Source organism: Sylvia atricapilla, chromosome 11, assembly GCF_009819655.1.
Source record: "Sylvia atricapilla isolate bSylAtr1 chromosome 11, bSylAtr1.pri, whole genome shotgun sequence".
Taxonomy (NCBI): domain Eukaryota; kingdom Metazoa; phylum Chordata; class Aves; order Passeriformes; family Sylviidae; genus Sylvia; species Sylvia atricapilla.
The window spans coordinates 1945917-1966263 of NC_089150.1; the positions used below are offsets into that span (position 1 = coordinate 1945917).

Genomic DNA, 20347 nt, shown 5'->3' on the forward strand with positions numbered 1-20347 from the left:
CCGGGGCCCTCAGTTCCACAGCCCCGCGGTTCCCGGGCCGAGCACGGATCCCTCAGCTCCGCAGCTCCCGGCGCCGCTCCGGCCGCCCGGGCTCCTCCTCCGCCCGCCTGCTGCCCCCGCCCCGGCGCCTTCCCAGCCTGCTCTCCGGGTAAACAGCGATGGCCGCCGAGGACCGAGGCGGGGAGCCCCGGGATAACATGGGCAACCACCTCCAGCTAGTGCCCGGTGAGGGGCCGGGCCGCGCCGGCGGCACCCGCGGGGGAAGCGCCGAGCCGGGGGCACGGCGGGCCGGGAGGGGAAAGGGGGAAAAAGGGAAGGAAAAGAAAAGAAAAGAAGGAAGCGGAGGCGGAGAGGAGAAGAGGAAAGGGAAAGCGAAGCGAGGGGAAGGCGGGGAATGCCCCGGGGCGCTGTGGGGAGCGGTGAGGGCCGGCGGAGCCGTGGGCGCTCCCGGGCCGTGTGGGGCGGCCGGGGGCGAGCCTTGGCTCCTGCGGCCTTGCTCCGGGGCTCCTTCCGACAAATCCAACAAATCCATCGAGGCCCTGGGTGTCCCTTGGAGGCCGTGGGTGTCCCACCGAGGCCCTGGGTATCCCATGGAGGCCGTGGATGTTCCTTGGGGGCCGTGGATGTGCGGGGCAGGAAGGGACACGTAAGGGGCAGCCGCTGGGGTGGATGAAACGCGTCCTGGGGTTTGCACCAGGATGGGCAAAACGCTTCTCTGCGCATCGAGACCTCGGTGAAACCTACAATCTGAGGAAAACGTGGTTTGTTTTAGGAAGTGTCTGCTGTGTTTTGCAGTGGGAATAAGTAGGGAAGCGGAGGTGCTCGGGGCTGGATCCCGTGTGCTGCCCGGGTCACACGCGCCAGTGCAATTCCTCACCCAGGGAATTACACCTAATTATTGCATAATAACGTGGGGCTTTTTATGGTGCCTCTGCACTGACAGGAGATCGAATGGTTTGGGAAGCAGCAGAGCTGGAAAGAAGCATTATTTCAGCCTGCAGGGGAGAAGGGAGCAGGAGATCCTGCCAGGAACCAGAGCCATGTCCCATGGCAGGGAACTCTGTGAGCTCTTTAGGCCTGTATGTTTTAAATACTAAGAAAATATTTCTTGAATATCATAGGAATTGCAGCCTTAATATCACCATAATACAAGCAATTTTCCTGGAATATTTGAGGAAATACAGCCTTAATATCACCATAATATAAGCAATTTTCCTGGAATATTTGAGGAAATACAGCCTTAATATCACCATAATATAAGCAATTTTCCTGGAATATTTGAGGAAATACAGCCTTAATATCACCATAATATAAGTAATTTTCCTGGAATATTTGAGGAAATACAGCCTTAATATTACCATAATATGAGTAATTTTCCTGGAATATTTGAGGAAATACAGCTTTAATATCATCATAATATAAACAGTTTTACTGAATATTCTAGGAAACACAGCCTTAATATAGGCTATTTCACAAATATTTTAGGAAACACAGCCTGAATATAACCTTATTATGACCTGTATATAACCACGTCCCTTTTCTTTAAATGAAGTTTGTATTTCCTCGTTTCTGCACAAAGGCATTGAGGGTGGATTGGGTTGTGTCAGTGACCCAACGTGAGGAAAATGGGATTTTTGTGATGCAGGGCAGCCTTCAGCTCTCGCTTTTCCCTCCTCCCCGTGTGCTGGAGCTGCTGCTAATCCTGGAATTTAAGGCTAAATAACCCCCAGTATTTATTTGGAGGGGTGTAAAAGCTTCAAGCTTGTTTTGCCAGCTGAGAGGGAGGAGGAGGAGGAGGAGAGAGAGGGAAGGGTTTTTTTCTGTGTTTTGGGCTGGCTGATGGTGCTGCAGTGAAATGAGTCATCGTCCCTGAGCCAGCACCACACAGCAGCCACTGTGCGCTTTTGGCAACGGCCAGCAAAAGTTTGCAGGGCACAATTCTTTCCAATCAACTGCTGCTAATTCCTCCTGCTCTCAGGAAAAAAAAAAAAAAAAAAACCACCAAAAAACAAGTGAGGCAGCCTGTTAAAACTGTTAATGATGGATGCAGCCGGATGGGAGCACAGGGAAAAAATCAGATTTAGTTTTTTTTGTTTCCCTCCCCCATCCTGCAGTGATGCCCCAGAAGCAAACAAAAAAAAAATTCCTGCTCTTCTCCTCCATCAAGCTAAGCAAAATAATGGTTGTTCTGGACATCTTCAGCATTTTGTAATTGTTCGTGGTTAGGGTGGCTAATTGAATATAAGGGATTTCTTATAGATGTGGAGTATTTTTAACAGTCATTAGGCAGATGGTGTCTTGTTGCTGAAAGGGCTGTAATTAGGTACAAGACCAAAGAGAGTCTGTAACCTCTTTTCCTGTCGTGCTGGATCATTTCTTGCTGAGATAGATTCAGTATAGGATGGAGCTGCATAAGGGCATGTTCTATAAACTATGAACTACTAAAAAAAAACCAACATAAGTGAGGTGAAGCAGAAATAAGACCAGTGACTAAACATTTTGTGGGAGCATTTAACAAATGTGTCTGGAGGCCAGAGAAGGGAAAAAAGGTTCTCTAAAATCAGCTTCCAATGTCTTCTTCACTGTTCTCTTTGTCCTCCCACTCTCAGAAATAGGGAAATTAGTGGTGCTCCCATTTCTGAAGGAAAATTCTTTGCTTCTGCAGCATCTTCCTTTTTCTGAGATTTCCCTGCAGAACCTTTCAGGATGAGATGGTCCCTCCACCTTTTACATTTTCAACTCTGGATTATTTTTAGCAGATATTAATTGCAAAGGCAGGCAACTAGACAGACGGTTGTAAAAATATTTTTTCCCATCTTGTAATAGCTTTCAAGGTCTAAATGATGTTTTTCAGCACCACTGGGATTATCCCTTACCCAGCAGCTCTTGGTGTAAGAATCCTGGAGATTGGTTTATGCTAATGTGTAGTTTAGACATGACTTGGTGTATAAGTAATGTTTGTGTTCAAAGAAATAGGGTCAGTTTATGCAGTGACTGATAATTGAATTGTTCTCTTGCCTGAAAATTACTTTAGATTGGCTAAATGGGAAGGAAGGAGTAATTTTTAAACACTATTTTTATATCTGCAATCCCTTGGAGCCTTGTGATTTTTCTTCTTCAGGAGCTGCCTTTGCTGGGTTTGTGTTTGGTGAACACACAGCAATTAAATTGTCTGAAACACCAGCAGGAGTCTCTGCATGAACACGGAGTTTCCCATTGCTGTTTACTCCCTTGCAGTTTGATTGTTGGGGTTTGTGCAGCCTCAGACTCTTCCCTCAGCATCCCAAGGAATGAAGTTATCTGGCATCCTGGTGTGCTGACAGAAAACCTTTAGAGCTGAGATGGGGAAGCACCACTGTAGTGAAAAGCTGAACTGGCAGCCTTTGTCTATTATTTTCTTCCAAGGAAAGTTGTTCTTTAGCCTTTCAGAAATGAATTACCAGCTTCTGACCCTTTCTATAGAGCGATGATTTTGCTGTAACAGCAAGAAAATTCTTTTCCTCTGGTTTATTTCCCTGTGTAAGGCCGTGGACTGGGAATATTGAATGCATTTCCCCGATTCTCAGCTTTTTCTCAGTATATCACAGTCTTTGCTGATTGATTTCTACACAATATTCTGTATGTGCTTCTCAGCAGAGAGCGAGGAAGAGGATGACAACGAAATGGAAGTGGAAGACCAAGACAGTAAAGAAGCTGAGAAGCCAAACATCATTAATTTTGATACCAGTTTGCCCACATCACATGTGGTATGTTATTATACATTCTCCATTAAATACATCCTGAAGGGATTTGCATGGGATTTGTATCATTTTCTTGTAATGTTCTTGTAAGCCACAAACTTAATTTTATTTTCACAGAATCATAAGATCATAGAACGGTTTGGGTTGGAAGAGTCTTTAAAACTCATCCAATCCCACCCCTGCCATGGCAAGGACTTGTTCCATTATCCCAGGCTGCTCCAAGCCTCAATGTCCAGCCTGGCCCTGGGCACTGCCAGGGATCCAGGGGCAGCCCCAGCTGCTCTGGGCACCCTGTGCCAGCCCTGCCCACCCTCCCAGGGAGGAATTCCTTCCCAAAATCCCACCCAGCCCTGCCCTCTGGCACTGGGGAGCCATTCCCTGTGTCCTGCCACTCCATGCCTTGGGAAAGAATCCTTATCCATCTGTAGCTCCTTCAGACACTGGAATTAGCTCACCCTGGAGCCTTCTCCAGGCTGAACACCCCCAGCTCTCCCAGCCTTTCCTCCCAGCAGAGCAGCTCCAGCCCTGTGCTCACTGTGGTGTCCACCTGTCATGATAGGACACGAAATAAAAGATGCTTGATTCCAGTCAGGAGGCAGTAGAAAGCAGAAGGTTTTATTTACAATTCATTCAGCCCTTCTGTAACATGCTGAGAAGACACATTATTGCTCCATAGGGCTGACACCTCTGCCATTGGCTCAGTCACACAAACAGCAAACACCGCCTGTTGTCATGGGGAAGGAATATTGCTTACACACGGTCGTTTTTGGGGGAAAAAAGAAAACAACAAAAAACCTGTTGAAAAGTTTCCTTTGAGAAAGAAAATACAGAGCCCATGTCCCAGGCTGACTGTCCCCCCCTGCCCTTGGCAGTACCTGGGCTCGGACATGGAGGAGTTCCACGGCAGGACGGTGCACGACGACGACAGCTGCCAGGTGATCCCGGTGCTGCCGCGGGTCATGGTGATGCTGATCCCCGGGCAGACGCTGCCGCTGCAGCTCTTCCGCCCCCAAGAGGTCAGCATGGTGCGGAATTTGATTCAGAAAGACAGAACCTTTGCTGTCCTTGCATACAGGTAAAAAAGCCACGGCGGGCGGGTCGCTGGTGTGTGCAGCATGGTTTTGTTTTTTTTTTTTTTTTTTTAGCGCAGTTTCTGTGGGTATTAAAGCAGATAATTGCATCAGTTGTGTGCTCCATAACACACTGAGATTGCTTAACAAAAAGTTGTCTTCCAGTGTGTCATGGCAATGTAGGTGCTTTGACAGCATCACGTGTTTGTGTGGGGAAACAGCAAGTGCTGATCTGCTTCCTTGTCTGAGCATCCTCTTCATTTCAGTAACTGTTTGTTCCAGCTTGTTCAAGAATAAGCCTTGACCTGAAATGTAAAAGTCACATTCTTGTTTTGAGAGCTGTATTGTTGCTTGTTTTGTGTGTGAATTAACAAGCACTGGCAAATGTTTCACAGTAGAGCTGAGAGACAGGAGGTGAGAGAAAAGTGGAAAAGAGAGAAGCTGATCAGTGCCAGAAGAAATGGGGAATGTTCCTCCCTCTTGCCCCTGCAATTTACTATGGATTAGTTGTGTGGGAGGTGGGAACAGTTCCTGTTATAAAGTCAATCCAAAGAATGTTGGTGCTTTCAGTATCTGCATTTGAAATGCTGACACACTGGTGATCCCTGTGCATGAGAATGTCTCATCTAGACCCTAAAATAAAACCAAGTCACTTGGCAAAAAAACCCCAACCCACCAAAACAGTAGGAGTTGCTTTATAATGGAAAAATTATTATTGTGCTTAGTTCAAGGTATTTCACCAAAAATTGCTTTTTTGATCAGACCAGTCATGTACAGTCAGTGCAGGTAGACTGGAGTCTGTCTGGAGGGGGGGTAATTAATTTAATTTTCCTTTAATTCTGTTACATTTAGTAATGCACATGAGAGGGAAGCACATTTTGGAACGACAGCAGAAATCTATGCCTACAGAGAAGAGCAGGAATATGGGGTTGAAACAGTCAAGGTGAAAGCAATAGGAAGACAGAGGTTCAAGGTGCTGGAAATACGAACACAGTCAGATGGGTAAGAAAATTATGCAGTAAATTCTATACACAAGTCACCTTTGGTTGGAGTATTCTCTTACTTTCTATATTCCAGTTGATGGCTGTGATCTTTAGAGGCTCTTCTGACTAGTTTTATTGTATTATGTAATCAGTGCCTTTTTCCATTTCTAAAAGTGCTCAAGATCTTGAACATCCAGTAAGAATATGCTGAGCCCTTCCTCATTTTCAGCTCCTTGGCATCGTGCCCTGCACCATGGCAGTGTCACTGGCCAGAGGTCCAGGCTGCTGCATTCATCTGGGAACATGTGACAATTCTTAGCACATTGCTAGAGCTTCTGTAATATTTTCTACCAGGCTTTTGAAGTACTTATTACTCCTGATCTGTTAAACTAGAGCTGCTCTCACCTGTATCCTGCAATTCAGCATTGCTTTAGAAAGAGGCCTGGGAGCAGCATTTCTGTGGGTTGGTGACCTGCAGCTGAAGAAATGAAGAATCCCTGTGCTCTTTGCTCTCTAACATTTGGCTCCAAATAACAGACTCCAAAATGTTAGAGCTTAGGAAAAGCCCTGCTTGGACACACGGTGGCAGTGCTTGGACACCTGCAGCAGCAGCTTTGTCACTGGGAACTCACTGTCCAGAGCTCCTTAGCAAGAAGAACATTCCCCTAATTGTTGGCATTTCTGATTCCTGAATGCTTTTGGCACAACATAATCTTATAATTTATTGTAAGTCGCCAATTCAGTGCTGTCCCTGTGAGAAAATTAGAAATTTGTAATGACACACCCCTCAAAATTTCAGGATTTCTGCTGCATAATCCTGATGAAACACAAAGTCTTCCCTGCTGGACAGCATTCTTAGTAGCCACATAACATATGCTGAGGTCTTTGTGGAAAAGGTGACCTTTGATGCTGGGATATTAAAATCTGCTCAGAGTCTGTATCCTCTTTCTGCTGATTCTGACCTCTGGCTGAGCACAGAAGCTTCTGTGGTTGGAAGGTAGCAATGTGCATTTCAGCTAAACCGAGGCATTGAGATGGAAGAGCTGATAATTTATACCAGAAGTAACTTGAGGAGACAAAAATCTAAATCTGTAAGTGCTGAGACTGTGGAACATTCAGCTGTGTTGTCACTGCCAATCTGTCTGTAGTTCTGTCCACCACAATCCCAACAGATCTGCAGTGCTCTAAAATAAAAAGAAGTTCTCATGGTTGTTTAAATTCTGTAGTAGGGTGGAGGATTAATCCATTGCACCAGCCTGTCTTCCCATAAGCAATAAAATCCATTTTTTAAATGCACATATTTGAAAAAAAAATTAAAAAAAATACATATACACCTCATCTTTTCGTTTCCTTTCTCAGAATCCAGCAGGCTAAAGTGCAGATCCTGCCTGAGAGAGTGCTGCCTCCCACCATGGCAGCAGTGCAGCTGCAGTCCCTCAGCAGGTGCCACGTGATTCCCTCTTCCAAACCCACCTCCTGGCAGGACAGAGCCATCAGGCAGTGGTGGCAGAAGTACCAAAAGGTGAGAAACTATTTCTGTTTCTAGTTATTTCTGTTGGGTTATTCTGGTTTTGTAGGGGTTTTTTTATCTTAATTTCTGATGGCCTCTCAGTCTCCAGTTCTATCTGTAGAGGAGGAGGCACAACAGGGAAGGCAGATTCCAACCTCCTGCTTTTCATGGAGTCACATAAGGGTTTGGAAAGGTCCTTAAACCCCCTCCATGCCATGGGCAGGGACACCTTCCACCTTCCCAGGGTGCTCCAGGCCTCATCCATCCTGGCCTTGGACACTTCCAGGGAAGCCACAGCCTCTCTGGGAAACCTGGGCCAGTTTATATCTGTATTTATTACTTACTCCATTGTTTTGGTCATTGATGCAGAAAAGTTACCTTGAAATCTTTTGTAGAGATCTTTGGAACTACCTCCAAAAATAAATACAGAATCCTGGTAACTCAGCTCATGTTTGGGTTTGCTTTTTCCTTCAATGGTTTTAAACTCTCGTACCCTCAAAATCAAATCAAAAACTCCATTGCCAGCAAAGAGCTCTTGATTCTCAGAGTTGCTGATCAAGTTCACGTGAGTTAATGAGCCCAGAAACTCTCGGCTGTGGGGTGGAAATCTCTTTCCAAGGCTCATCCTGTCAGGTGAAGCTGAAATGAAGTGAACCCACTGTAGAAAAAACCTGGGCTGCAGACCCAGAGCAGAGTAATTGTCCTGTTGACCTCCACCTCGCTACTGGTGTAATCTGTAAATGAGGAGAGTTGCCCTCAAGAGGGAGGTTAAAACTGAATTTGTACATATTTGCAGTGCAGTGTGAGCTCCTCTTTTGAAAAGCAAATGTAGTTACATTTTGTGCTGCTTTTTAGACTTTTATTAACTCCAGCTCTGCGTTTCTGTGTTCAAAAATCACTGGAGAAAATTGGTTAATTAAGCAAATGACATTACAGTGGTGCAAATTTGGTGGTTCCAGGGACAGCTGGTGGAGATTTAGGAACAGCACTTAAATTTTCAACTGTCTCCATTTCACATAGATACCCTTTTAAAAAAACATAGGTTTTTATTACTAAACACCAGAAATACCTCTAATGCAGAGACAGGTTTGGTGACAAAATCCATGTATTGTCCTGCTCAGAAGGCTTAGCCCTCAGTGCATCTGAAAATGGGTTTGGAAGCTTCACAGTGAAGTGCTGGTCCTGATGGGGATAATTTCTTGTATCTTTAAATAATCACTTTTATTTGTTTTAGAAAAACCTTTCCCTAAAATCTGCTCTTGTTAAAGAATAAATATTTCTGTGGGTTTGGTTTCAGAGGAAGTTCCACTGTGCAAGTTTGACATCTTGGCCCCCCTGGCTCTACTCTCTTTATGATGCTGTAAGTTCACCCCAAATCAAATAACCTGCAATGAGCTTTATAGCTGTAATACCTAAGTGTAGAATAATAGAAAAGCTTTAATTTTGTTGGCTCGTGATTTCCATTTTAAAGCATTTTATATTCAGTGCAGTGTGAAAAGATCAGGAAAGGCTTCCCCCCTCTGTGGTTGTTCCCTCCTTCCTAGAGCAAATGTCTGGGAGGGATAGCAAAGATTCTGGTTCCTTCTGTGTTGTTTCAGAGCAAAAACAATTAAAATATGTAGGTACAAAGTGATTCTTTAATTATTCTTTAATTAAAAGCTACTGTCCACTTAGGGAAAAGAGCTTACTCTACATTTTGCTTCCCTTTTGTTTTGTTTTTTTTCCCTAAGAAGAAAACAGCAATACCTATGTATTTAAATTAGGCTTTTCTTCTAACAAAAGGAAACCTTGATGGAAAGAGTCAAGAGGCAGCTCCATGAGTGGGATGAAAACCTCAAAGATGAATCTCTTCCATCAAACCCAATCGGTACGAGCTTTTATGAACCCACATTTTCAATTTTTTTTTTTTTTATAATTTCTTAAGACACCACAGCTTAGATATTTTTACCTGTGGTAAACAGCAACAGCTGGATTTCTTTCTCTGTTAATTCTAACAGACCTGCTGCTTTTTTTCCTCATTTCTAGATTTTTCTTACAGAGTTGCTGCCTGCCTGCCCATCGATGATGCTTTACGTATCCAGTTGCTCCAGATAGGCAGCGCCGTGCAGAGGCTCCGCTGTGAGCTAGACATCATGAACAAAGTGAGTGCTTCTTCTTCATTTGCCATCAAATTGCCAAAAGAAAATAGGGCTGACTGTCACAGTCCCTTCCAGAAATGATGGGAAAATCCAGCTAATCCTTCCAGAGGATGAATTTGGGTGTTCCGTTAGTTCTTCGAAAGTTCGCTCAGAAGGAAAAATGGTGAATCAGTGGTGGGTTTGGTTTGGCAGCAAGCAAGAAATACATAATAATATATAAGAATGTTTTATTATAATATATAAAAATGTATAGAATTATAATATATATATGATTATATATTCTAATAATATATTAGAATATAATATACTTATATATAATACTTAGTAATATTTGGTTTTGTTAGAAGTATTTCAGCGTGGCACAGCACTCTTTTAGCCAAGAGATGGTGCTAGAAGTCCAGTGTTGTTAACAACCATCACAGCCCCACACTGACACCACGATCAAGTCTCATTTTGCCATGGAAACTTGTGGATTTTGTGGCAAAAATCTTCCTAGTATTGAGCATAAAGCTAAAGATTGGATTAAACAGATTTTTTTTTTTGTAAAAGACACATTTATTTCATAGGCAATTCCTTGTTAATATGTTCAAAAAAATGTTTTCCTTCCCTTCTTTCCATTGCCATGGCCTTAAAATGTTCTAATTTTGTGTAGTACAGTTCTTTATAATAATTTCTATTTTCTAAATAGCAGTACTGTGTGTGTCTAATGGATACAGAGCAGTGGGAATTTAGTCTGTTTGTCTAAAAAGTACTGTCATTAAATTCTTGCCTGTTTCTGGGCAAAAGAAACCCTGAGGGTCATTTTAATAGTGATCCTCTTCCCAAAGCTCATGCACAAGAAATTTAAAGAAAGGAGACAGAAAAAGTCTCTTCCAAATTCTGAGACAAAATGGGCAGGTTTTTTGCCTGAGGCTGTAATCAGACTAAATTTCACTTGTCTTTTCTGAGTTGAAGCTCTGAAAAGGCCCTGATACTCAAATGATGCTGAGAACTGTTCATGTTCAGGTAATTATGTATTTTCCATAAATTCCAAAGAGACGGGAAAACTTAAAATTACCCTCATAAATTCAATTTAAAGTTGAATATAGCCTATATGTAGCTTATACCCCAAAGGTGTTTATTTCATCATCATGTGACATTTTGGTCTGTGAATGTGTTTAAACTGTTGTGTGTTAGTGTCAGAATGTAGAGTGCATTTTACATTTTATTTAGCATTTTACAGTTTATTTAGCAGAGTTTTGGTCCAATCCAAAATCCATTTTTTTAGCCAGTTCTTTAGTATGCCCTGGCTTGTTCAGAATGTAATTTCCAATAATAAAACTGATCCTGAGAGCTGACCCACTTCCCTTTGTCTCTGAGTTACATTGTACTTTTAGCAGCTTTCCCTGTTGTGTTAAAACCAATGCTGATTTTAGGGAATGTGCCTGACCCTCAGGTGTAACACTGTGAATTCCACCTGGGAGTGCTAATTGCAGTCATTGGAGAGGTTTGGAAGTGGAGCCATAGAATAAAATCGGGGATGAATTGGACTCTCAGTGCTCTGTGAGTGAGAGGGGTTAATATAAAGATCTCTGGCAGGAGAGAGAGGCCAGGGAGCTTCAGGAGGGAATAAAGAGCATCTTGGTGCTGGAGCTCTTCTCCTTCCTCATCTCCAGTGAGCAGAGCAGGGCAGGACCAGTGGCACCTCCAGGAAAGAAGCTGGAGCAGCTGAAATCCAGCCAAAACCTCTGGAGAGAGGAAAGAGAGATTTATTTGAGTGTGTGGTGTCACAGCAGAGTGCAGGAGTCATAGCTCAGGGAGCTCAGAAGCACAGAGTCCGGGTTTTAAGAGAACTGTTCCTGTTCCCTGGGTGCAGGATTTTATTCCAAAATCCCGTGGCTCATTTTAGGGGGAATTTCACAGGCATCACCCTGAAAAAGAAGTACAAGTAATGCTCATCCTGCAAATGAAGGGGAGTGTTCTGCTGAGCTGATTTAAATGCTGCTTTTCTGGGCAGTGTCAGTGATGAATTGTTCAGTTCTACTCTGTAGAAATTGTAGAAGATGGATTAATGTGTTATCATCTCCAGGAGAGAGATCAATATGTTTTACCTATTTTTGTGAGCAAATTAAACCCATTGATCTACAGGACCCTCAAATTTAAGAAAGGCTTAATGATTGCATTTGTCTCATCTGCCTTTTCTGTGCTGTACTGCAGAAGAGCAAAGGTTGTTTTTTCTAAATTAGCCTTTGGAGACCTTAAAAGGTTGGCTCATTTATTATCTTCGTGGAGTCAGATCCAATTCTCTGTGCGTGGAGCTTTTTGTGAGGGGATGATAGGAAAATTGTTCTGTCTTTTAGATCATAATGAATGTTTAAATAAGTAAAATGCATAGAAAAAATACCCCACATAAAAAATATCCCACATCAGTGACTGCTGCTCAGATGAACAAAACAATTGGTCCCAAGTCTGTTCTGATAGAAAGGGAGAGACATTTTTTATTATTATTATTTCCCACTGCTGACAAGCATCTGGAAATTAATGAAATTATCCTTTGATTCTCTTTCCCAGTGTACATCTCTGTGCTGTAAGCAATGCCAAGACACAGAAATAACCACCAAGAATGAAATATTCAGGTGAGTTTATTACTCTTCATCTTGGGCAGCTCCTCGGTCACAAACACGGGCACAGCAAAGCACATTAAGCTGGGTTAAATCTTCAAACTGCTGGGTTTGCCACAGCTCCAATAAAATTGAAGTAAATATTTATAGAGAGTTTATATTTGAGCTTTTTTTTTAATAAAAAGTGAGGGAATCTCAGCATTTCCAGGTATATTGGAGCAGAAATTGGTGTTGTGCCACACCCCCAGCAGCCTGCACTGAACAATTTGAAATGTGAATGTGTCACATAAAGATATTTTTTTTTATCCTGGTATTTCTGAATAGAGGTTTTGGTATCTCAAATTCCATTTCTCAGCACCTCATTTATGTGTCAACAGGCCACAAATTAAAATGCACTAATTAGGGGGTATCAACAGGCTCTCAGATTTCTATTTAAGCCCTTAAATGCTGCAATCCTTTTTTTTTTTTCTAGGAAGAATTTCAGGTTATTCCTGATAACTGGCCCCATTCTGTGTTTGCCCTGAACAATATCTCCCCCGTTTAACAACGATTACATTTCCCAAATAATTGCTGCTGCTGTCAGGCTTGTCATTGCTCTTAATCTTGATTAAGTCCCCTCAGCCCATCCCCTCTGCCAATGGGAAGGTTAAATCGTGGTTTGGCTTCACAAAGACTCCCCACAGTTTTTCTTTATCAGCGTGATAAGGAGCTGATGGGGTAATTAAAAGCCATTTCTTATCTTCTGATCAAATAATGGATTGCAGACACCACCATTGCTGCTGTGTCAATATGGTGAACTTTGAACAGAAGGTGCTGAGAAGTTGGAGCAATCAATGAACATTTTTGCTTACTTTTAAAGTTACATTTTCCTTGCTTTTCTTGGAACTTGCTGTTTAGTTTATCCTGTACTTTCCTGCAATTCTAAGCACATATGAGCAATGATATTTTAAATCAGCATCTATTTTCTTTCAGTTTTAATACTATAATTCAAGGTACCTTTTTTTTCCTCCCCTACAAAAAATGGGGTGATTTTTTTTGCTGTTGAAATATTTTAGGCTTAACTGGCAGTTTTTCCTCTGTTTACATTTGCCACTTTTTTGGGAGCTGTTTTTTATTATTAATACTTTTATGAATAATATTTAAAAAAAAAATTTGGTTTTCTTTGCTTTCTGATCAAATTCTCTGTGGTTTTTTTTTTTTTTTTAGCTTATCCCTGTGTGGGCCCATGGCAGCCTATGTGAATCCTCATGGATACATCCATGAAACCCTCACTGTATATAAAGCCTCCAACCTGAGTCTCAGTGGAAGGCCCTCCACAGAGCACAGCTGGTTCCCTGGGTAAGAACAGCAACATTTTATTAAAAATTTACCCAAATTGGCTGTTTCTGGGAGGGTGGAATACTAAATATTGAGGTTTTTAGGCACACGTCATCATTTCGCTCATGTGAAAAATAAGGAAGTAAATTTAGACTTATTCAAAATGCTGAATAAAATAGAAAAAATCACATAAAATATTGCCGAATTTAATTCTTTTTAAAATGAGAAAATAATTAAGATTTCAAAACATAGACTAGAATCTAAACTATTTAAACCAAGTTGTCTGGAAATTCCTTTGTGTGTAGTTTTGTTTAAAGTACAACTGTTTCCAGAATTGTTTTCACACAGCTTTAGTGCAAATGAAAACTGGAATACAGCAATGCAATTAGTCTACTGAAATACATTTTTCTATCTAAAAAATGGAATAAATGTTACATGGAATTTAAAATTACCGATATTTTTACTGATCTGATTATCTTTGATTTTAATAATTAGTAACAAATCTGCCTCTCTGAGGCAGTAACAGATTTAAGTGTTTAGATGTAAAAGTTTGCCTGATAATAACAGGTCTTGCATCCAGGATTTTTTTTTTCCTGGAATATCACATAGAACTGAGCAATGACTTGCAGGATGTCTGGCATTTCTATCACACATTTTAACATTCCCTAAAGAAAATTTGAGACTTTTAATATCTGGAGTTAATATTGCTCATCCTTTTGTGTTTTCTCAGCTCTTTTATGATGGCTTTGAAATATTCATGTTCTGCCTCATAAAACTGTTAGAGAAAAGCTCTGCTGCTGTGGGAAGTGCAGCAGTCCCTGTTATTTGGGGAGCAGGGCAAAAATCACTTTCATTCCCATGAAATAATTCACTCTGAGAAGTTTTCTGAGCCCTCCTTAGGGCTCTCAGCACTTCTCACTGCTGGAAGCTGAAACAACAAAAAGCTTTGGTTGCTTCCTCTCTTTGAAGAGGCAAGAGAGGGCTCTGGGGGCGGGATGTTTGTGGGGGTTTTGTCTGTAGTTTTTGAAGCTCTGCAGGGTTTTAGATGGGAGCTGGGCATTGGATTCCTGAGGATTCTTTGCAAATCCAGCTGGGGATTGGTAGCCAAATGCTGTTGGGGATTGTTTCCCAAGTCCAGTTTGGGGATTGTCACCCAAACCAAGTTTGGGGATTGTTTGGGTAACAATCAGTTTGGGGATTGTCACCCAAACCAAATTTGGGAGTTGTCACCCAAACCCAGCTGGGGAATGTCACCCAAACCCAGTTTGGGAGTTGCCACCCAAACCCAATTTGGGGATTGTCACCCAAGCCAGGTTTGAGGGTTGTTTGGGTAACAATCAGTTTGGGGATTTTCACCCAAACCCAGATTAAGGATTGTCACCCAAATCCAGCTGGGGAATGTCACCCAAACCCAGCGTGGGGATTGTCACCCCCTGAAGCCTTTTCCCATTGCCTTCCCCTGACCGAGGCTGTGCTGTGCCCTGCCAGGTACGCCTGGACCATCGCCCAGTGCCGGATCTGCGGGAGCCACATGGGCTGGAAGTTCACGGCCACCAGGAAGGAGCTGTCCCCTCCCAGGTTCTGGGGGCTGACGCGCTCGGCGCTGCTGCCGCGCATCCCCGAGGGCGACGGCGAGGACTGCCAGCGGGGCCACTCGCCCCTGCTGTGCCTGTGACAGCCCCGGGCTGTCCCCTCAGGGCTGTCCCCTGCTCCCTCAGCCCCGGGGAGCCAGCCTCACCCTGTGGGACGCACCAGGAATGAGCAAGGTCCGTGTAGGACGGCAGGAAATCCGGGATCCGCGTGGACGCGCTTGAGTTGGACTTGTGCAAGTTCTCACTTTGCAGTGAAAGGAAAGGGATGGAAACTAAAACCCAGCTGAAATCCCAACGAGCAGGGTCTGATTTCTGCAGTATTCCTGGGATGGTAGATAGCAGTTCCCTGCTGTGGGGTGTTGGCTATAATACACTGACACGTGGTTTGCTGAGAATCCCCGTTTCTAACTCTGTGAAGTCCTGCAGGTTTGCTGCTTGTGCTGTTCCTCAGCTTTTTGGCCGAATAACCGTGGAAGAGAGAAGCAGCCCGAGAGTTTCTGAGTGCTGGAATGTGCAAAAGCTGGAACTGCAGCTGCCCCCCAGGATGGAGCCCATGGAGAAGTGTCTGTTCCTTACAGCTTGTCTCCTCTGTTTAGTCCATTTGACTTTAGAAGTCTGAAACTGTTGGTAAGAAGTGCACAGGTCAGTCCCAGAGGGTAAACAGCATTGTCATGTTCTCTTCAGTGTGCTTCAATGACTTCCCCAAATTATTCCTGGGTAATTTACCAGTGGAGGTGTCCAGGGGGTTGGCAAGGACTCTACAACACCTCACCGAGGTGATTTTTAAGTAGTCCTTGTTGTGACAAAGGGAAGGAAAAATACCTTTTAATTATTTTGTTTCACCTTTCAGATCATAAAGTCAAACTTCACATTATCACCTTACAAAGAGCAAAAAGTTTCCAAATAAAACAGAAATAAAGGCAGTGCTTTTTTGTGGGGAGGCTTCTTGGTAGATTCTTGCTTTGGTTTGGTTTTTATTTTGTCTGTGCTCACCGGGGCAGCTTTTGCCACTGATTTATTGGAGTTTTTTCCTCTCAGAATGCACTTTGGTGATGGCAATGGAGATTTTTTTCAACACTTGTGCGCACAAACACTTGTTTTTCTTGCGAAGCTTTTAGCATTCACTCCTAATTTCTTCCCAGTGATGTAAAACCAGTCCAGTTTAAGACATGAGGCACTGGTTGGTTGGGCTCTGCCAGGCTCCAGGCTGGTGTAGCAGGGACAGATCCTTTCAGCTGAGGCACACCAGGAGCTGATTCCTGTGGCTCTGTGGTACCTCCAGCTGAAAAACAAACCCCAAACCATGGACTTGCTGCTGGCTGTTTGTCATGCCAAGTGTGTAGAGATAAATTGTGTAACTCAGGTTTAGTTCTTTGAACCTTTCTACCTCTGTGCTGCTCCTGCTCTTCTTCAGACACCTTTAAATCCATGCTCAGCTCCTTGTGCAGTGCCCTGACTTGGCAGTGAGCTGGGAAATGCAAGATTTGGGATGTGGCTCTGAGCAAACAGAGGGTGATGACGCCTCATTTTCATCCAGAAAACATTTCTGGCTGTTGAGAATGATTCATTTTAAGCTTGGAAAAGGAGTTTGGCATCCTTTTCCTACAGTCCCTATCAGCTGGATTATTTATTATTTCCTTTTATATGCTTTTTTTTTTTTTTGCTTGTGTTGAAAAATAATTTATATTACTTAAGAATGTATCAAAAAAGAGGTAGAGATGTGCTGAAGGGCAAATGATGTTACTCAGAAACTCTGGATAGTTTTAGTATCTGCAATTGGAAAATACCCGATTTTTAATATTTTTGAATGATCACTGATCTGAGAAAAGCTGCATTTTTCTCACTGGTGTGAGAGGGAGACTCTGAATGCTCTGTGTGTGAGTCCAGTGGAAGCAGCTCTCACACACAGCCCATCTGTGTGGGCTCTGAATTTGGGTTATTTTGTTCCTTTTCCCCTCCAGAGCCCTCCTGTCTGTTCTGTCACCCTCACAGGGGCTGGAGGATGCTCCCTGCAGCCACTGGGAAAAGGGATTTTAAAAGGATTTTCTCAGCTGCCACCGAACTTCCAAAGGTTCAGTTCTTTGGGGTTTTTAGGCTGAGCCTTTGGGATTCTCAAAAAGGCAAAGTTTGAATCCAGAATCGGCCTGTTTTGGATGTTTTGTGTAGATAGTCAAATGTAAATTAATATGATGAGGTAAGTCGGGGGTAAATTAACGCTAATTAAATTTTATTGTTGATGATGCTGCTCCACGTGCTTCACCTGTGTGGTGTTTGTTATTTTGGAGTTTATGGCACTTTCCAGGGTGGATCCTGTGGTGAATCCAGCTCTTACTGGGAGGTGTCAGAGCATCCAGCACTGCAGGGTGTGTGCAGCTGGGGATGGTTCCTGACTTGGGTTCAGATTTTCCATCTTTTCCATGATTTTCTCTTGTGCTGAAGAGAAAACTGTTGGTGGGAATGAGGGGAAATTTGCAACATCAGTATGGAAAAATGCAGACAGCAGCTGCTTAGGAGAGCTAATGAAAGGAAAGCTGATTTAATGAATATTTACTGCATTTACCCTGCTTGAGTAGCTTCACACAGGAATTAATCAATCCTTAATCAAACAGGATTTATGGCACATTTTGTAATAAATTAGCCAAGACTCCATTTTCTTCATGTGGGAAAACCTAATTCTTTATTCATATAATTAATTTTCCACAGTTTTCACAGACCTTGTGTGCAGCACCTACTGGCTGGGAGTTTTCTTACTATATATAAACTTCTTACTGTATAAAACTGGAATTAAACATTGTCTAAACTTACTGAAACTTAGCAGACATGGAATTTACAAAATGAACTTCATAGAAATTAGCCTTGCTTAGCTGAACAGAAGGTAACAGAGCATTATATTAATTATAATGCAGATTAAACTTATAAGTAATTTGGTTATGAGGAAAACCCACGGCAACTGCACATTTCACAGAAACAGAAATTTGGTAAGACTTTTATTTAGAGTGCAGGGTTACTGGAAAAAATATAATAACTTGTCATTTAACTGAGTGCTGAACTGTAGCTGCCCGCAATTGTGTTTTATGTAATTTTATGTGGCAATTTTTAAACGTTAAAGGAATCAGACTGTGTTGAAATCTTCGGCAGATGCACTGCATTTACTGCTTGCCATCTCTCCAGTAACCGTAAAGCTGGAAGAAATTAGAATTCAGCCAGAAAACAAAATGAACTTGAAGAAACCTTATTACCAACAGGTTTTGAAGGCACACACACACAGTGCGTAAAGCTTTATATTAAACAGAGGTGGTCAGAACTCACTCCGCGCTGGAGCGGGAGGGAAAAGGGGAAAAGGAGAGGAGGGGGAAGAGAAAAGAGAACTCCGCGCCTCACTTTGCATCTGCTGCGGGGAAAGGGAAGAACAAACGCCGCCGTGTTGTGCTCACATCCCTGCGGCTGGGATCTGGAACTCCGCAGTGCCCGGGCGGCGGGCCCGGCACAGCCCCACACACCCACAAAAAACCACATGTAGCAAAAGAGGGGGAACACCGAAAACAAATAAAGGATTAAAGAGGCACACAGCGCTTGTGGCTCCCGCGGCTCTGTCAGAAAACCCGCGCACACAGGGGAGGAGCTGTGCTGCAGGAAATGCGCTCCGGCTCCTGCCGGCCGCGGAGCTCGCGCGTTCCGCATGGAGCTGCGAATCGAGCCGGGACGCGGGGTTTTTTTGGAGGATAAAACTCACCCGCGCGGAGCCGCCGACGCATCGGCCACAGCCCGACACCTCGGCCCCTTCCCGACACCGCGGCCCCTTCCCGACACCGCGGCCACGGCGGCTTCTCGCGGAGCGGGAGCCGGAACCCCGCGCCGCCTGGGGAACAGTTTCCCGCCGGAAGCATTTTGCGGTGGCGCACGCACACATTTCCGTTTCCGGGCGGTGGGTCCCGTCCCCTCAGAGCTGGGAGGCAAAGCGGCTCAAAGCGGCTTTAAGGCAGCGGGAATTCCCTGCCAAGATCCCCCAGATTTTACCGCTATTAAACCTCTCACTCCGGGCACCACTCCGCGGCCCTGCCGGCGGGTTTCCGCGCGTCTTCGCTCCTAAATTCATTGCCCGCGGTGCTACGTGTTTTCAGGCTTTTAAATTACTCGGTGCATAATCATATCACTCAATGAGTATTTCCAAGTCTTCAAATTACGCAGTGCGTATTTTGGATACTACGCAGTGCGTATTTTGAACTCATTTGTTACGCAGTGCATGTTTTCGATACTACGCAGTGCGTATTTTCAGCTCACATATTACGCAGTCCGTATTTTGGATACTACGCAGTGCGTATTTTCAGTTCATATACTACGCAGTGCGTATTTTGGATACTACGCAGTGCGTATTTTGGATACTACGCAGTGCGTATTTTCAGCTCATTTGTTACGCAATGCGTATTTTGAATACTACGCAGTGCGTACTTTCAGCTCGCATATTACGCAGTCCGTATTTTCAATACTACGCAGTGCGTATTTTCAGCTCGCATACTGCGCAGTCCGTATTTTGGACACTACGCGGGCCGTGTTTCCCTGTCCCGCACCGTGGCGCGGTTTGCCCGCTCTCTCCCCGGCCCGGCTCCGTGGCCGAGATGCATTTTCCGCTCGCGGTTCCCTCCCGCCCCCGGCGGCGCCTTCCCGGGTGCTGTGTGTGTTTCTGTGTTTATTTCTGTGTTTATTTCTGTGTTTGGGTCTCTCTTTGGTTCTGTGTGTGGTTCTGTCCCCGCCCGGGTCCTGTCTCTGTGTGTTTTGTGCCGTCCCGGAGCTGTAACCGGAGCCCTCCGCCGCTTTCTGGAGCCGCCGCTTGAATTTCCTTTCCCAGCTGTGTGTGTTCCCGCTTCGGTCCCGCCTCCTTCTCCCGGCACTTTGTGTGTTCCCGGTTCGGTTCGGGTCGGTCCCGCCCCCTTCTCCCGATATTTTGTGTGTTCCTGGTTCGGTCCCGCCTCCTTCTCCCGATATTTTGTGTGTTCCAGGTCCCGGTTCGGTTCGGTCCCGCCTCCTTTTCCCGGTATTTTGTGTGTTCCGTCTCTCGGTCCCGCCCCCTTCTCCCGGCACTTTTTGTGTTCTGGGTCCCGTTTCGGTTCGGTCCCGCCCCCTTTTCCCGGTATTTTGTGTGTTCCCGGTTCGGTTCCGCCCCTTTCTCCCGGCACTTTGTGTGTTCCTGGTACCAGTTCGGGTCGGTCCCGCCTCCTTCTCCCGGTATTTTGTGTGTTCCCAGTCCCGGTTCGGGTCGGTTCCGCCTCCTTTTCCCGGTATTTTGTGTGTTCCCGGTCCCGGTTCGGTCCCGCCTCCTTTCCCGGGATCCCCTCGGCTCATCGGATGCTGTAATAAATCAGCCCAAACTCCTTTTTTCTTCCTGCGGGAAAAGCCGAT

The 20347-nt window shown here is 44.3% G+C and overlaps 1 protein-coding gene and 1 long non-coding RNA gene across 4 annotated transcripts; one reads left to right on the forward strand and one right to left on the reverse strand.

Annotated features, from left to right (window-relative positions):
* Nucleotides 1–84: 84 nt before the first annotated feature.
* On the forward strand, nt 85–15873 carry CRBN (cereblon). 3 transcript variants are annotated; one of them, XM_066327160.1, is made up of 11 exons: nt 85–225; nt 3634–3746; nt 4613–4815; nt 5663–5812; nt 7153–7315; nt 8601–8663; nt 9086–9170; nt 9329–9444; nt 11992–12056; nt 13248–13379; nt 14847–15873. In XM_066327160.1, the coding sequence occupies exons 1-11, from the start codon at nt 159–161 to the stop codon at nt 15031–15033; spliced, it is 1344 nt and encodes a 447-aa protein (XP_066183257.1). In that variant the 5' UTR covers nt 85–158; the 3' UTR covers nt 15034–15873. The 3 variants fall into 3 exon arrangements, with proteins under 3 accessions (XP_066183257.1, XP_066183258.1, XP_066183259.1); XM_066327161.1 differs by having other exon boundaries at nt 95–225; nt 3637–3746; XM_066327162.1 differs by having other exon boundaries at nt 147–225; nt 3578–3746.
* On the reverse strand, nt 15745–19063 carry LOC136366240 (uncharacterized). Its single transcript, XR_010744493.1, has 2 exons — nt 18684–19063; nt 15745–17395 (listed from the first exon to the last, which is right to left on the reverse strand). It is a non-coding gene; the product is annotated as an uncharacterized lncRNA (long non-coding RNA).
* Nucleotides 19064–20347: the final 1284 nt, after the last annotated feature.

Excerpts from the sequence above, each read along its gene's own strand:
- CRBN (XM_066327160.1), top strand. The coding sequence starts at position 159 with ATGGCCGCCGAGGACCGAGGCGGGGAGCCCCGGGATAACATGGGCAAC. Across the intron at positions 226-3,633 it reads CCACCTCCAGCTAGTGCCCG|CAGAGAGCGAGGAAGAGGAT; the intron begins GTGAGGGGCCGG and ends TGTGCTTCTCAG. Across the intron at positions 5,813-7,152 it reads ATACGAACACAGTCAGATGG|AATCCAGCAGGCTAAAGTGC; the intron begins GTAAGAAAATTA and ends TTCCTTTCTCAG.